At 32.5% G+C, this 17,432-nt stretch overlaps 1 protein-coding gene across 1 annotated transcript; it reads right to left on the reverse strand.

Moving 5' to 3' along the window:
* Positions 1-8,010: 8,010 nt before the first annotated feature.
* On the reverse strand, positions 8,011-13,985 carry LOC128012966 (serine/threonine-protein kinase SBK1-like). The gene is made up of 4 exons (XM_052595577.1): positions 13,732-13,985; positions 11,638-11,822; positions 10,513-10,715; positions 8,011-9,674 (listed from the first exon to the last, which is right to left on the reverse strand). Exons 1-4 carry the CDS (start codon positions 13,770-13,772, stop codon positions 8,901-8,903), a joined length of 1,203 nt encoding a protein of 400 aa, XP_052451537.1. The 5' UTR covers positions 13,773-13,985; the 3' UTR covers positions 8,011-8,900.
* Between the last annotated feature and the right edge of the window lie 3,447 nt (positions 13,986-17,432).

The raw sequence follows: 17,432 nt of genomic DNA on the forward strand, positions 1-17,432 counted from the left end.
AATGGAAAAAGCTAACTTAAACTTAAAGCTTCAAAGATTATAAATATTAAAATATAACACTAACTTATAGATTATAAAACACTATCATTATTATATTAATCATAAATAATACATTTTGAAGATATAATTTCAGTATTTAAAATTATTGTAATTGTTAATTAAACAGAAAAGGCTAAAATATATCATCATAAAAAACCTAGTCTAAAGTATATACATAACATTAAATACAAAGTCTAACTTATAGATCATAAAAAGCTAAACATAGCATAAAATTAAATAATAATGTTTAATATATGTGTTCTCTATATTAAAAATATTATATTATTAATAGAAAATGCTAACTTAAAATGGAGTTATATTAAATCCTTTTTATTAATTTAAGGAATACACAAAGAGTTGTTAATCTTTTTCTGCTCCAAAAAATCCCCATAAACATACTGGATTTATGTCACTGGATTCCCAGGGTTGCTGTCAGACTCCTGTGCACCAACGTGAATGTGCCACAGAAGAAAGATCGTTACACAGGTCTGGAAGGACATGGTGATGACTAAATAATGACAGAATTGATAATTTTGTGTGAATTCTTTGAAGTAAACATTTTCTAGAGTATCAAAGAATCCATTTTGAACTGATGCACTTTTTTTGAGGTGGAAAATAAAGTGTAATCCATCGTAGCCAATGATTTGTCACTTCTTGAGAGCAAAAATATCGCTTGCACTACACATACAGTATTTCTTACAAAAACTCTTGTGACTGAACAGCAAACATGCTTGAAAACAAGTATTAAATGCCAAGTAAAGACCTGCAGGGTGATATTATGTTGATGTGCTCTACATGGTTGCACATTATTTATAGAAAATGAATATTTCCTGGGAGCACAGGAACATATTTATTCCAATAAAAGGTAGAGTAGAGATTGCACATTAACGTCAGAGCTGACTATAAAGTGACGTCCACACCTTCAGCATATGCTCAGAAGGAGAACATCTGTTGGGTTGGGGAATCTAAAAACAGCCTGAATATCTGGGGTAACCCACTTTGGGGAAAAATGTGTGCAAAATGAGCTTGTGTGTGTTTATTTGAGATATATACAAGTGGGTTTTGGTTATAAGTCGAGTTAAACATTAACATGACTGTTTTAGTATTTAGTGTGTTTATCGTGATATTTACTGCTCTGGAGCTGCATGAACCAAACCTGATGAACATGTTCTCCATCATTTGAGCTTAAAGCAAGCAAGAGCAGACACTTTTAAACTGTTCGAAAATTCTGCTCATTGAAATGTTTTATGTTGTTGAAGATTCTCCTGCTCACCCAGGCTGTTTTTTTTTTTTTTTTTTTACTAAAATACAGTAAAAACAGTAAAATTGTGAAATATAGCTGTTTTCTATACGAGTACATTGTAAAGCGTAACTTATTTCTGTGATCAAAACTGAATTTTCAGCATCATTACTCCAATCTTCAGTGTCACATGATCTTCAGAAATCATTTTAATATGATAACTTGCTGCTCAAGAAACATTTCTGATTATTATCTATGTTGAAAACAGTTGTGCTGCTTCATATTTTTGTGGAAACCATTATACTTGTTTTTTAGGATTCTTTGATGAACAGAATGTCCAAAAGAACAGTATTTATTTAAAATGTTTCTATTTATTTTGTTTTGCGTCACTTTTAATCAATTCAATGTATCCTCGTTGAACAAAATTATTAATTTCTTATATTCGAAACAAACAAATATTATCTGAAACGTCGTATTATTTTAGACACTTAACATTTATTTGTTTTTAATTTTTCAACCCCCAAATTTAAATACCGTAGTAAGCTTCAGCCTTGAGGAACACAGTTATTTCTTCCCTTTCCCCTCACCTGGTTATTAGGAAACACAGATACGGAGCCATTTAAAATGTCTGAAATGTTCTTTTCCTGATAAAGTAAAATGGAATTTTGAAAGACGACATGGAATGTGTGAGGAGGCAAATGTGCTCACCGTCCCTTGCTCTCTCTCTCTCCCTCTCTCTCTCTCCCTCTCTCTCTCTCTCTCATCCCCTGAGGTCTCACTAACTCTATAGCCATGCCTCGGTTTCTTAAAGGATGCAAAATAACAAAGCTGCAGCTAAGTGAAGGAGAGATAAGAGGAAATGGGAAAAGAGAAGCAGAAGCGCTCAGCTCGCTGTGATGGAGGAGCTCTGACTGACTTTATCACAAACGCTTACACAAGCTTCAATTGCTCAAAACATCAATGTCATTTGTTTTTTGTTTTTATTTCTTGTCGAATTAGAATTATAAATTTAATAATAAAATTAATAGTAAATTAATTTAAGCTTGAAAACATTATAGCTGATTTGTGTTTGGGGTCTGTTTGAATTTACAGTATGAGTGATAATAATAGCCATGCTTTCAAAATACCTAAAAAACTGAAATATATGAGTTATATGTGTCCGAGTGTTTTGTTCCGTGACGTCGTGTAAAGGTTCATTATGGTTCAATGTGACTGAAACAGAATTGCTCCGAGCGTCACGAGAGAAAATCTGCAAGGGAAAGAGAAGGAATGGAGATGGGAAAGTGGTATTATTATTAAATTCATCTGTGAACCAAAACTGGAAGTTGTCTGCAGTGGTTGCCATGGAAATGTCTTAGATTCACTCCCTGCTTTGTGTGTGTGTGTGTGTGTGTGTGTGTGTGTGTGGTCACCTGTCTGTGTGCACATAATAAACTAGGAAATATTAAATGCGACTTTATTTATTTTATTTATTTTACTTTATTAATCTGATTTCTGAAGATCATGTGACACTTAAGACTGGTGTAAGCTGGATATTCAGCTTTGATCACAGGAATAAAGCACATTTTAAAATCTATTTATTTGGAAAATAGCTAAATCATAGTAATATTTCACAATATCATCATTATGTTTTTACTGTATTTTTGATCAAATAAATACAGTCTTCCTGAACACACGATATTTCAAAACTATTAAAAAAATCTCTCATGAACATTATTTCTATATGACTGTAATGAGTCAATAATCGACTCATTTGTGTGTGAAAGAGAAACAGAGAGCATTAACGCTGCAGGATCTGAGCTGTGTGTGTTTTGCTTTGAGTTTGATTCAGACTGTTGTTTAATAGCCTTGCTGGTGAGGTGGAATGTCACATTACATATTACTTTTTGTTAAAGACATGAAAGTGAGATAAACAAACAACTTTTCCATTATCAGACTCATGAGTGTGTTTGCATACATTGGTGTTCAGGCTTTGGTCTCTAGCGGATTCAACTTGAGCAGAAATCATCAGCAGAGTTAATTACTTTGATTAAGCTGCATAATGAATCTTTGTGTATATCTGTGTTGAGTTGAAAAGTTAATTATCCTCACAGAAAGCTTTGAGTGATGAAGACCAAAAGAAGTCAAAGAAAAACTTTTGAAAGGTCACAGAAAGGTTGTCCGTCTGTTTATGTTTATGTGTAAGAACTAAAAGATCATGTTTTCTCAAGTGAACCGGGTGAGAGTGTGTGTGTATATATATATATATATATATAATACATATTTAAATTTATGTATTTAATACTAAGCATTATATCACAGTGTATCTCTTATTTATTTCATTTGAAAATACATCTCTATATTTTTATCCTATATTTTATGCAGTACTTGTTAAACCTGTTTAAAAATAAAAACCATTTAGGACTTTTGAAATAATTTATTAATTGTATTTTTTTTTTAATTGAACTCATTATTCTCATTATGAACTCAAAATTATTTAATTTCCATTACTGTAATGCAATTTGCTTACATTACGCAGAAATCGTACAATAATTCATACAGTACTTTTTAACAAAAATATATATATATTAAAATCTAGTATTTAATAGTAAGAATAATAGATTTTTAGATCTCCTATATATACATTTTTTATTTATAGTTATTTAGAAAAACATTTTATTCTTCTTTATTTTTTATGCAGTACTTGAAACCAGTTTCAGGACTTTTAAAATATTTATTATTATTATTATTTTCATTGAACACCATTTACATAAGCCATTTGCAATTTCCATTCATTTATGCTGAAGAATCATTGTGGTCATTGTATATTTTTACTGTGAGAATGTGTCGGAGAAAATATTCTTGATTCAGAAAACTGTATAGGCTAGTCTTTATGCAATTATATTTGCTTATATTTGATTTTATGGTGATGTTTGTGTTTGCAGTTTGTGCTATCATGTACTTTGTAGATAAAGGCTAAACAAGAGAGCAAAGAAAGACATTTCAGATTACAACAGACATCTTTAGGACAAAATAGTTTGAACCGATAAAACACACATTGTAAATTGTTCCCACTGCCCCCCCCACCCCAGAGAAATGAAAAACTCCTGTTTTATTCCACATGTGCATGCGTTTCATTACTGAGGGATTTCTGGAGGATTGGAAACGAGGTCCTCTGCTCTTATCTGCATTTTGTCCTCTTTTTATTTGCTTCAATCTTTTTCTTCATTCTTTTTTTTTCTCTTGAACTCCCTTGTGACTGAATCTGAACAGCCCTTATCACCACAACTTAATGAGCTCCCAAGCATTACCGTCATCACACACACACACACTCACTTTTTCAGGCTAGTAACATGTCTACTTAGTTTTCTAGATCCCCGCAGTCTAATTGTGCATTTATTCTTTTACTCTCTGAAACAACTCATTAGTGTTTTATATCAGGGAGAGAGAGAGACCTAATTTTAATGACCTTTAGATAAGCTGCAAAAGATGATGCGAAGCAAAGTAGGATAAAGAGATGAATTAAGTAACGGGGAGAAAAGGCCAGCGAGAGAGCAAAAGAGTCAGTTATCCGCAGATCTCACATCTTTAATGATGCATGACTCTTGTCAGATGATTAAAACTACACACAAACCAACTTTAAAAGATCCCTATGCATTTCTGTAGTGATAAAGACACACACAGATATCAAGACATATGCAATAAAGTGACAGACTGAGTGAAATGTCAGGGAATGTTAATAAGTGACGGGTGAATGATGCCATTGATCCAGTTGAAACTCTCTATTTGTATCTACAGTATCCAGTCAACAATTGTGTCTTCATTAGTTTTGGCTTTGAGCCCTGCCATTGGCTCACAGACAGGAATGGAACAAAGCCATGAAGTACTGAAGTACTATAAATATTTACATTATCTCACTGTAACACTTTAAATATTTACATTACCTCAATGTAACACTGTAAATATTTACATTATCTCACTTTAAACACTTTATATATTTACATTACTTCATTGTTACACTGTAAATATTTGCATTACCACACTATTTCAATGTAAAGATGTACATTATTTTATTTTAACTGTAAAGATTTATATTACCTCACTGTTACACTGTAAATGTTTTGTTACTTTGCACTATAAGACTGTAAAGCTTTACATTTTACATTACCTCTCTGTAAAGTGGTACATTTTTACAATATCTAAATTCATTGTGAACATTTGCTACACGTATGTAATCCTCTGTGTTTACTTCTTATCACGACATTCAGATTAAAGAATACAGATTACAGATAATGGACAATGAAGGGGGGAAATCACATACCATAAATAATTTCCACTATGAAACCAGTCATGTACAAAACCCAATGAAGCTGTTATATTTAAACAGTTGGACATTGTGTTGGCATGCTATCTGAAGTGGATAAAGAGGTGTAATAAATGAGCTCACATGGCTGTTAAACCGGACCAGGGGAGCTCGGCCTACTGCAGATGATACATGATGAGCTACAACTAAACTGTTTTTATTTGTAAAGCCACAATAGTTTCAGTGCATGCATATTGTTTAGAGATGGACATACTCTAAAATGCATTGGAAAATTAAGAGTTTGCATCAATCATTTTGAATTAATGACAAACTCTAATGAACCAACAAACCCCATTAAGTTAGAGGAACATAATTTGTAGCATAAACACAAAATAACAAATTGAGTGTTCTAAAAAAAGCAAATTGTTCCAAACGGCATTAAACACTAACAGGGTTTTCTCCTATAATGTAAAAAGTCGTAAATAAGAGTATTTAATTGTTTTAAATGTTCTTTCTACTTCACAATTTCTCTTTAATTCAGTTTGTTACTTACTGTTTCTTTGTAATTCATTTCTAAATTTACTGTGTCTATGCCCGTATAGCACTTAATTTCAACTTTTACTTTCCTTATTCAGTCCTCTGCAAAGCATGCTGGGAATTAGAAATCCACTGCCTAATTTTCAAAGCTGTCAAGATAATTTCAGCAAGTTACTACCACAAAAATCAATGAATGCAGAAATTGAATTTAAATTACACTCAATCTTGATGTGATGATCAACATTATTATGTCAACAGAACTCATCAAAATATTGTTCGCAACCTAAAAGGATTAATTAAATCACAAAATCTTAAACTTGCAACCATTCATTTATATAAATTGTGGCAATAGGTCCCCTGAATTGTAGTTTTAAATTGCAAATGGTCACATGACAAATAAGAAACAGATGAATGATGAAATGCATTTAAACTTTTTAATTAGCTGTTTATCATTCAGAACAATCTACACTGTATGACAATTCTTACAGCAGCTAAATAACATCTAGTTTTATATACATTTACTTGTTTTCTATTTTGAATAGAAAACACCAACTATTGTAGGTAGATATTCCAGGGTTGGCTGAACAACCATAAATGACCATGAAACAGTCCTATAAAAAAAGAAGCAAAAATCAACATCATTAAACTGTTGTATGATTGTTATTGTCTCATTTGTACTTACATAAAATAACTCCTTCAGATTATGCTTTATTTTTCTTTTCATCTGTCCTTGAGTTTGTCTTTTAATTGCTTGTGCTCATTTGCAACACAAGTATAGCTCAAACGTTAAGACTTGAACTGCTCTACACAACCTAAATCAGTAAACATAAACTTTAATTTAAGACTAAAAAGAGTCTCTGTAGAAGTGAGTTAATTGATAGTTTGTTCTCTGATACAAAAAAAGCTACAAATTAGCACTACCTGGCGAAACACATTCACAATGTTCTAGGGAGCAGATGCTCTCGTGTTCTCGAACGATCCCTTGAGGCTTCGCTTACCTAATTGACCCATTATATGAGAGCACAGAAGACTGGTCTCAGCTGAGCTGTTAAGATCACGACTGTTTATCTAAAAGCTCCCAGGAAAACGAGCAGCTCCTGGTGCATTTCTTCAAAGATCTCATAGAAAGTTGTTTGAATGCACACATCTAATACAAAGAGACTTGATCTATGGAGACTGTTACTCTTATAAAACTCAGGAGAGGAAGCTCTGAAGACTGATTCAAATGTCCTCTGTCTCTTGGAAAGTTCCTCCAGGGAGTCTCCAGGCGATCGTGGCATCCGGTTGTCTCGTAAAACTGAAAAAATCCAGTAGAAAATATATCTTATTCTTCTATTGTTGCACATGTATGATTCTGTCAAAGGCTGGTTTGAAATTCACATGATGATCCACCAAGAAAAGATTGCGTTTAATATCTTCATATCTTAAGTGAGCTACTCTGAGTTTCGGTGCACTATAAGAAAGTGAAGTGTTTATGAAAATATGGTAGACACTAGGGCTGTGCGATTTAGATTAAATTGCAGTTTTTATGATAAAAGTTTATAATTGTGATTGGGCTGCAAAATGTGTCCAAACATTGTGTTATTTATAAAAAAAATAATAATAATAAGAAACAATTTTTTTCATGCTATTTGATTTTATTTAAACCACAGCCTTTAAAATTTCATCATCACACCAAACCAATTATGGTTTTATTTTGATTAATCGTGCAGCCACTATATATAATTAAAGGATTAGTTCACCCAACATCATTTACTTCATGTCATGTCATTTAAACCTAAAACTATAAAAGAATCCATTGACTGAATATAAAAAAGATGCCAATCCAGTTCTCAATTTCCTTTACTTTAGGTTGAAGTTCACAAATAACTCAAATTAAATAAACTAAAACTTAAAAACTTTAACACGAAATATGTATGCATTAACAGATATGAAAATCAGATTCAGAAAATCTGGAAAAAAAAGCACAAAACTATTCTGTACAACTATAAAATATATAATATATAAATAAGTCTTGCAAACCCACACGATGATCCGCTTTGAGTGAGAAACATGAAACATTTGAAAATGTGTCTCTCAGAGGTCATTCAATTCAAATACAACACATTGAGATACATTAGAACTGATGTCAATGACCAGATGCAGTGCATCTTCAATTTTCAGAAAAATCAATCATCAATTTTACCTTTAGGGTATCAATTTACCTAATTTACCTATACAAGGTTCATATTAGTACAGTATATACTATTCTTTGTTATTAATATTCACCTTTTCGGTGTAAACAATGTACAAATTTGTCCCTTTAAGGGTACTGACCCAGCTGTTGTACTCCTACAGTTACAATTTGTACACTTTTTGGTCAATAATGACTTAAATTTTGGACTTACATAAATCTAAAATATGGCTTTAAAGAACTCAGAATATGGTACTCTTATGTCATTTCAGGACCCATCATGGAGCATCATGCAGTATTTCTTCCATTTTTCTAGTAAGAAGAAAATCATATGGGTTTACAATGACATGAGGTAAATGATGACAGTGAGTGAACTATTCCTTTATAATGAAAGCAGTTTGAATGAATTCCTAGTGAAACTGATTCATTTCCAGTGCTAAAGTGACCTACCAAAGCTACGTCTTTTAGTTTAGATTAGCCAGGTTTAAAAGTCACCTTGTAATAGTTTGCTATTTCGACATTCATGGCCATTCTATAAACTTTCATCACAAATTAAAAAAAGTAGTTGTTCCTGTGCAAACATTTTAGTTCTGAAGTAATATTTTTGTTGCTATATCTAGTTTTGGGCTTCATACGCAAATCTCAATAGGAGTGGTCATCATCACTTTGCTCTTGTCTTGACGGTTGGGCGACTGGCTTTTGGAGGACTCCTCCCTAGAAGAATGTGGTTCGGACAGGATGCTACGTTTGAGGGGGGTGGGACGTAGAAAAGAAGTTCCTGAAGGTGGAGAGGGATCTGCTTGTCTGTGGGCGGAGCAATGTGTGGAACCGCCCCTAGGCGCCCTACAGGAAGCTCTGCGGCGGTGATGATTGAGCAGGTCGTATTTGAGGAAGTAGAAGACCTCTTTTACCCCACATCGCCGCTCCGGCTCCAGCGCTAACAGCCGACCGAACATGCGCAATGCATCGTCTGAAAACCGCCGCCATTGGGAGGGAACAACGCCGGGAGGGAACGCCCCTCGCTGCCATCGCTGAAATTCCGAAAAGAATGCGTCACTAGGCAATGCTGCTTCCCAGGGAAAGTTTCCCGTCAACATGCAAAACAGCAGAACTCCGAAAGCCCACACGTCCTGGGTCATCGCCACGATGATTCCCTCCGATACCGAGGCCTGGCACACCTCGGCTGCGGTGTATGGAATGGTGCCGCTGATCCTCTTGATCCGGCTGCCTGCTTTCCGTGTCATTCCTAAATCTGCCAATTTCACGCGTCGACACTCTCGGTCGAAAAGCAGAACGTTTTCTGGCTTCACGTCCCGATGGACGAGACTCTTGCTGTGCATGAAGTCCAGAGCCAAACCTAACTGCTGAACGCAGCGCTTGACCATCTCCTCCGGCAAACCGGCCTGGACAGAGACACAAACACAAAGGCACAGTTTAGAGCTGAGAGAAATACAGCACAGGCTCTAAATCTGTAAGGGAGTAAGCAGTTGACCTTGACCCAACTAGTTTTCCATAATCGAAGACTGGATCATATGCATGTGCCTGTTGAACTCCACAGAAGTCTTCAGAACTCAAATACCCAGCATTCATAGCTATGCAAATTCCCTGGGGTTTTTATCACTTTTTTTGTTTTTGTTTTTTGTAAAATTCTAAAAAAAAATCCTCAAAAATGTGGGAGAAAATATCCACAGATTCTGTGTGAGTCTGGTTAAAACGTTCAGTTGAATTTAACAAAGAATATGTCCAGGTCATATTTTACCCCAGAATAAAAATCAAACAAAACCGGCCAAACAAATAATATTTTGCATAAAGAAAATTAAGCCTAGTTTGAATAGTCTTGAATCTATCAAGATAATTCTATTTTAATTATAGATTAATTATATTTTACATATAAGTTCACTCTCACTCCCAAAATACTTAGTACCTAGTACTTTTTACTTGGTAATTTTCTACACTGTTGTAAACGAATACTAGAACGATGTAAAAAATATTTAATATTAAATTGACAATAATTGTTAATTGTTTTATCATTTAAATTTCTTTATTTTTCTTCATTTAAAATAGAATTAATTCTACTTAGTAATTATTTTAATAAAATATAATACATCATTGCATTTTTTATTTGTCTGTTGATTTTGTAGTTTTTGTAGACCCAGAAGAATTCTTGATCGTGCTACAGGTGTTAAACCTACAAATCCATGATTAAAAGTGTGATTTGTGATGTAGAGATGGTGGTGGTACCTGAGGTGGGATGATGTCGAACAGATCCCCCGCAGGTGCGTACTCCTGTCCGAACACATAGCTGTCCTCCGTCTCAAACAGCACGTTCAGAACTTTGATGATAAACGGGCTGCAGCCCAGCGCGGCCGTCAGGCTGTACTCACGCAGAAAACTGCGCAACTTCGTCTTGTTCTTACTCACATACTTCAGAGCCAGCTTAGTACCTGCAAAATAATGGTGAATTAAAAGAAGCATCTTAATTATAAAGATTCCAAAAGTGTTTTTTGCAGTAATGCCACAGAAGAGACACTTCAGGTTCCCCCCCAAAAAAAATGTATACAATGTTTTTAATAACATTTTAATAGTCTAAATAGATGTTTTCCACAATAAAGAACCATTTGTGGAAGTGGGTGTTAAGTGTTCTTCATGAAATCACTGATGCCTATAACCTTTAGTTTTTAGAGTGAAGGGCAGTATTGTTTTAGTATCGTTGATGTACTGGTTAATTAATCATTTAAATTCGTTTTTTTATTTTTTATTTACATGTTAAGTTCTATTTTTGTTTTATTATTTTTATTAGTTTTTTTATGTCTATGTGATTTTTATATTTTTTTTATTTCAGTTTTAATTATTTTAGCAGAAATTAAATGTTTATTTTTTATATTTTATTGTATTTGATTTGTTTATCAAGTAAAGCTCAAAATATTTATTGATATTTAGAATTTGTTTTTCTTTTTTTTCTGTTTACTTTTTAAAGTTTTAGTAATTTTTTTTTTATTTATTTTTTTTTATGGCTAGCAAGTTAAGTTAAATTAAATATATGAAGGTTTATTTTAAATAACAAAAATATTTTGAATGCATGTAGTTTTGAATTGAATTAATGATAATAAATCTGCACAAAGGTAAATTAGATTAAAATGCTACAGCTTAGATTTAAGTGAATAATAATCTTAATTTTGGCTTGTCACATAATTATATACTACTATAATATTAAATTGATATATGCATGCTGGTTGCATGGTGTAATTTTTAGTGCTTGACATCTTTTAACATTCACTTCTGTTGCATGGAGAGGAACACCTATGCAGGACATTCATAAAAAAAGAAAATCAGAACGCCACTACCTCATTTTTTACACAGACTCACCCTGTGTCCGATGCACCACCAGGTCGACTTTGCCGTAGGTGCCCTTCCCTAAAGGAGCGATCAGCTCATACTGCTGTTCCAGCTCCGAGGTGGAGAGAGACGAGATTGACAGCGCCTGCATGTCCTCGACCGGAGCGCCACCTGTCCCACCGCCCCGTCCCGCTGGGAGAACCCCCACCTGGGCACTGAGAAACACACACACACACACACTAACGTTTAAACACAAAGTAATCTCAAGAGGAATTGCATCCTGTATGAGGAATTCTCTCCTGGTATTACTGAGCTCCTTGTTGGCATCATTTGTCTTTCCCTGTTTATTCTTCTCTCTCTCTCTCTCTCTAGCGCCTGTGTCCTCTTTTCTTTCCTCTTGTCAGCACTCTACCTATACTCTATATCCCAAGCCGTGTACCTGGCTTGATGCTCTGTCAAATTTAGTGAATATTTCAGCAACAGCAAAGGGCACTAGCTGAATCACTCTCCTCACAGGAATAAACAGTGACCTCGAATGAGGCTTCACGTTATCAGCATCATGCATAGTGACAGACCCTCGGCTGAGCATCAGCGCTGCACAAGAACAACAACAACAAAAACAACAACAGATGATGATGCCAGACGACCTTAAGATGACCCGCCAGAAGTTCTGATGAGCCCGACCCCTGCTGTCCTGCCCACTTTAACCCCTGACTGAGAAACAAATGAGAGATTGATTCAGGAACATTCTCATTTTCTCTAGAGGTCATTGCCAGCCTTTGATTTCTACTGCATTAAACCACCAGCCAGCCGTTGTCTCTGGCCCTTCGTTCAGCTCAACCGCTAGAGCAAAGAAATGGTCTCAGTTTCAATTCATTTGAAATTTGAATTGATCAGGCTGCAGCATTCTGGAAACTGAATTGCAGTTTATAGAAACTCACTCGAATCCAGCAAAACAACAATGTAAACTTATAAAATGTCTTTATGTTAATAAGCTCCATTATAAAGATGAATTTGTTATTTTATAAACAATAAAAATAAAGGTCATTATTATTTTTAATAAATTTCTGTAATATATATTGTACATATATTAATACTACATATTTTACATATTTTCTATTTATATTTTCCACAATTTTTGTGAAAACTTTTAATAAAAAGAATTTATATAAAAAATATTTATTATACATAAATAATTGCAAATTGAAAATATTTTCCTATAGGTGGCATGTTCTGGAAATTGTCTATATGCTGTCTGTATGATAATATGCTAATGGATAATTCATACTTTAAAAAAGTAATTAATTATTTAAAACTACACATAAAGCAGTTTATTGGCATTTCTGTCAATTTGATGCCAGTTATATGAAAATGTATATTTAAAAATGGAATTTAAATGTATAAATTAAATTGCAGATGCATATTCCATTCACTGACGCTAGCAACACCAAAGTCAGTCCCCAGAGAATAAGCCAAAAAATAATTTGCTACATGAATAAATACAAATGTAAAATATACATTTATTCAGACTGAATTTAAATCTCAGACCTAGTGGGAAATCTATAATTCACTTTCTTTATATTGATGCATCTTGAAAGCAATCTACTATGCTAAACATAATTGTGTCCCTTAATAAATGACAGTCTGTTTCTCACTTGACCCAAAGGTCAACACCTGAAGGTGACCTTTGACCTGACCTCACTAACAAATCACATTAATTTCAAACACAATATACAAACATGCAAACTCATGTTTACAATCAAACAGCAAATATCTAAACGCTAAGTGCATCAGCATTGCACAATAAAAATAAAATTTGAAAAAAAAAATACATTTTTTAATTCATTCTCATTCCATTTTTTTGTATTATTCATTTCAATATTTTACCTTTTTTTATTACTCTCTTTTGCCTTCCTTTCTCTTTTTTCACCTTATTTATTGTCTGTTTTGTTTACTTCAGATGCTTTGGTGTTATTATAACAATCACACCTTCAGCATCTGACCCTGAAAACATCAACAACAACAACAACAGAAACGCATGAACACTCGATGTGCAGCAGGTCCGAGCCAAGCGTCTCCAAACAAAAGAAACCAACCGACCCGTCAGTGATGAGCTGAACTCACCTGCCCGTGCCCTGCTGTCTCTCTCCCTCATGTTCCTGCATCCAAACACAGCGTCCTGATCTCACCCCGGCTACAAATTCATCCAAAAAACCATGATGCTCTTTCACCAATAAATGTGTTTCCTCAGCACTCCAGCTCTCTACATTCTGCACTCATGTGAAAAAAAAGCATAGTCCGTTCCTGCCATCCGTCCATCCGGCTGAGTGTGTTCAGCTGTCTTTGTGTGCTCCTGAAGGAAGCCGCTGGAGCACGAGGAGCTGGTGTGTGTGTGTGTGTGTGTGTGAGATGGAGGGGAGGGGGTGCAAGCGTGTGTATCTATGCGTGAATGACCTACTTCATTGCGTTTCCGCTCTCAGATGCTGTCTGTGTCTCGCTGTATCCAGGGTCCCTTTAGGGATGTCAGATGCGCTCATTCAGTGGCCACATGATCACAGACCCCCTCGAGCCAGCAGTGTCCCGTCATTCAGGCTTTATTGTCACCCCCGATTTAATGCACAACATCAAACTTATTTTTAGATCTGATTTGCATTGTGACACTGGAGCACATTTTTCACCCAAGTTCTCATTCCTGTGCGCCCCTAATGTGTGTTATTGAGATGCTATCATAATATTTTTATTTTTATTTTGAATGTTTGCATTATTTTCTATTGTCTTATATTTTCGTGTAAATGTTTTAGTCATTTTGTTGTGTTTTTGTCATTTTTATTAATGAATTTATTTAGTATTTTTTATGTACGTCCATAGTTTTGTTGATTGTATTTATTTTGGTAGTTATTGACTTGACAAGTTTTTTTTTTACATGAAGAAATATTGTAAATTATTGCAGATTTAATGTTTTCTATAAGTGGCATTAAAAAAGATTAATAAATGTTGATGTAAATAGTTGTTGTCACACAAAATGTAAACTTTAGATTTTTTATTTTCTGTTTTCTTAATGTTTGATAACATTTAAGTAATTATTTAAATATTTATATTTACTTTTTTAAATACATTTTTGTTAATGTTTTAGTAATTTTGTTGTGTTTTTGTCATTTTTATTAAAATGTTTTAATTTTTTTTTGTCTATAGTTTTGCTAATTTTATTTATTTTGGTAGTTAAGCTGAATAAAAATGAGAAATACTGCCTTGACAACTTTTTTATACTTTTTTTTTCAGAAACATAAAGAAATATTTTAAAATATTGCAGATTTAATAATAATAATAATAATAATAATAATAATATATTTTCCATAGGTGGAATTACAAAATATAAAATAAATGTTTATGGAAGTAGCCTATATGTTGTTACACGAAATTAAAACTTTTTTTTTTTAGATTTTCTATTTTCTTATTAATTGTTGTTAACATTTAAGTAGTTTTTTATATTTTCTTTTTTTGTTAATTTTTGTTAAAGTTTTGGTTATTTTGTGTTTTTGTCATTTTTATTAGATTAGTCATGTTTTAAATGTGTTTAGTTTTCTATTATTTATATATTTCTTTCTTAATTTATTATGTCTTATACATTATACATCAAATTAAACTAAAAGGAAGAGACATGTTGTCTTCACAACTAGCTTAAGTTTAAAGTTAGCATTTTTTTTATTTACATTTTTTTTTTAGCTAAAGTTTATTTTATTTCAAGTAATAAAAGCTTTTTATGGTTCCAGGTTTTAATAATAACCTAGAATGTGTCTGCATGTTTTATTTTATTTTTTTACTTTTTCTCTCATTCTCATGAATCTCAATAGTCATGAAGTTCATGTTCATTACTACAACGGAGCACAACAGATACTATGACAGTGTATCAAAATCCCCCATTGACATTCATTAGTTTAAATGTTTGTTATCTAAAACCTAATTGACAATGATGACAACATTTCTTTGCATACTAAATAGTGATTTTTCTTTATTGTGTATTAGAGCGCAATAGTCAGGGTAAAGATGTAAATTTACATTTGTGCATTTGCCAAGCGTCTTAAAGCCCAGATACAGAATAATCTCAGCTCTGCTTGTGTTACGGCTTTGTTTCTCCTTTCATTACGCTCCTCTCATCTTCTGTTTCACACTATTTGTCCTAGTTTAAGTTGCTGTCTCCTCACTTTATCCAGGTCGACGTGTTTTTATTTCTTTCCCAGAAACACTATGTCTTATAAAATATGGGCTTGAATGTAAAAAAACTGCTACTAATGTCTGCCCAGCAAGCCCACATCTACTGCACAATAATTATTTTATATTAATTAGACATAGCATTGTAAGGGGCAACAACTTTAGCATCTTGTACAATTGTAAACTTCATCATCCAGAAATAATAATAACAGTTAATATATTTATTATTATAAAGGTGGCACATGCTAACGATGATTATACAAAATACAAATTATAATAAAAAATGTTTATAAACATTATATTATAATCAAATTCAGATGTAATGAAAATAAACATTAGTGTAATATTATAATTATTATAAGTATTTTAGAAATTTATATTACAATTATTCTAAAAGTGGCACGTAATAAAAATAAATTTTATTGTTATAAAAGTGGCAAAAAAAAATATATATATATATTTACAAAGTACTATCGTTATTGTTACTATTATTATTGCTATTATTTTACAAATTTAAATAATAATAATAATAATAATAATAAAAGTTTTTATCATGGTTGTTGTTGTTTTTTATGTGCCATAATAATAATAATAAATATAGTAAATTCAAATAATTACAAATCATCAAAATAATTGTCAACATTTTATATTATATTATTAAAAATATAATAACAATCATTATTAATTAATATTATAATGCACATAATAATAAGAATAACAATGATAATTATATCACAAATGTATATTTATATTGTATTACAATTATTATAAAAGTGGCAAATAATAAAGTTGTTGTTTTAGTTTTGTGACATAATAATAATAGTAGTTTTTATGTTTATTGATATTTTTATTATATTGAATATGAAATCTTTATATAAATTGTTGTTATTATAAAAGTTGAACATAATTATTATTATGTAGTAATTATTATATAGTATTATTATAAGTAATAATCTAAATGTTTATTGTTTAATAATGTTTGTTGTCTTCTTTATCTCCTGCGTCGTCATGACATCACCAGAAGACAGCTGTGGAGTTCAGGGATTTCACACTGAATGGCATTGCTGTATTTTGTTGCCTGTATTTAATTAGATGAAAGCCTTAATTACCCACCTGAGGTTTGAGTGACAGGTGCTGAAGCCTTGACAAAAGCCTGACGAGAGAGTCAGCGCTGACCTTTCTGTGTGCGTCAGCTTTAAATCAGTTCCTCAAAAATCAATCGGAACAGCTAAGCACCCATTTAAGCACAAGTTTTATGAGTCATCTGAAATTCTAATGTACACATATATTACAAAATTACATAAATTATCTAAGTACAAAATTATTACAAGTAATGAAATTTTACTTACTATTAGTAGTAGTAAAATAGTATGGTAGTAATTAATATCATGTAAAATCTGAATAATAATAATAGTTATGATTGTTGTTTTTATGTAAAAAAAGAAACTTAAGAACATTCGCAAAAATATTACAATTTATTTAAAAAGTTGAATATTATGAAGTCATTATAAATCCATAAGATTGTAAATTTATTTTCTTGCCTCTAGAATATACTTAAATATATTTTATAGTATATTTTGGTACATGAAGGTGAAAAACATATTTACACATTTTCA

This window comes from Carassius gibelio, chromosome B24, assembly GCF_023724105.1.
Source record: "Carassius gibelio isolate Cgi1373 ecotype wild population from Czech Republic chromosome B24, carGib1.2-hapl.c, whole genome shotgun sequence".
Classification (NCBI taxonomy): domain Eukaryota; kingdom Metazoa; phylum Chordata; class Actinopteri; order Cypriniformes; family Cyprinidae; genus Carassius; species Carassius gibelio.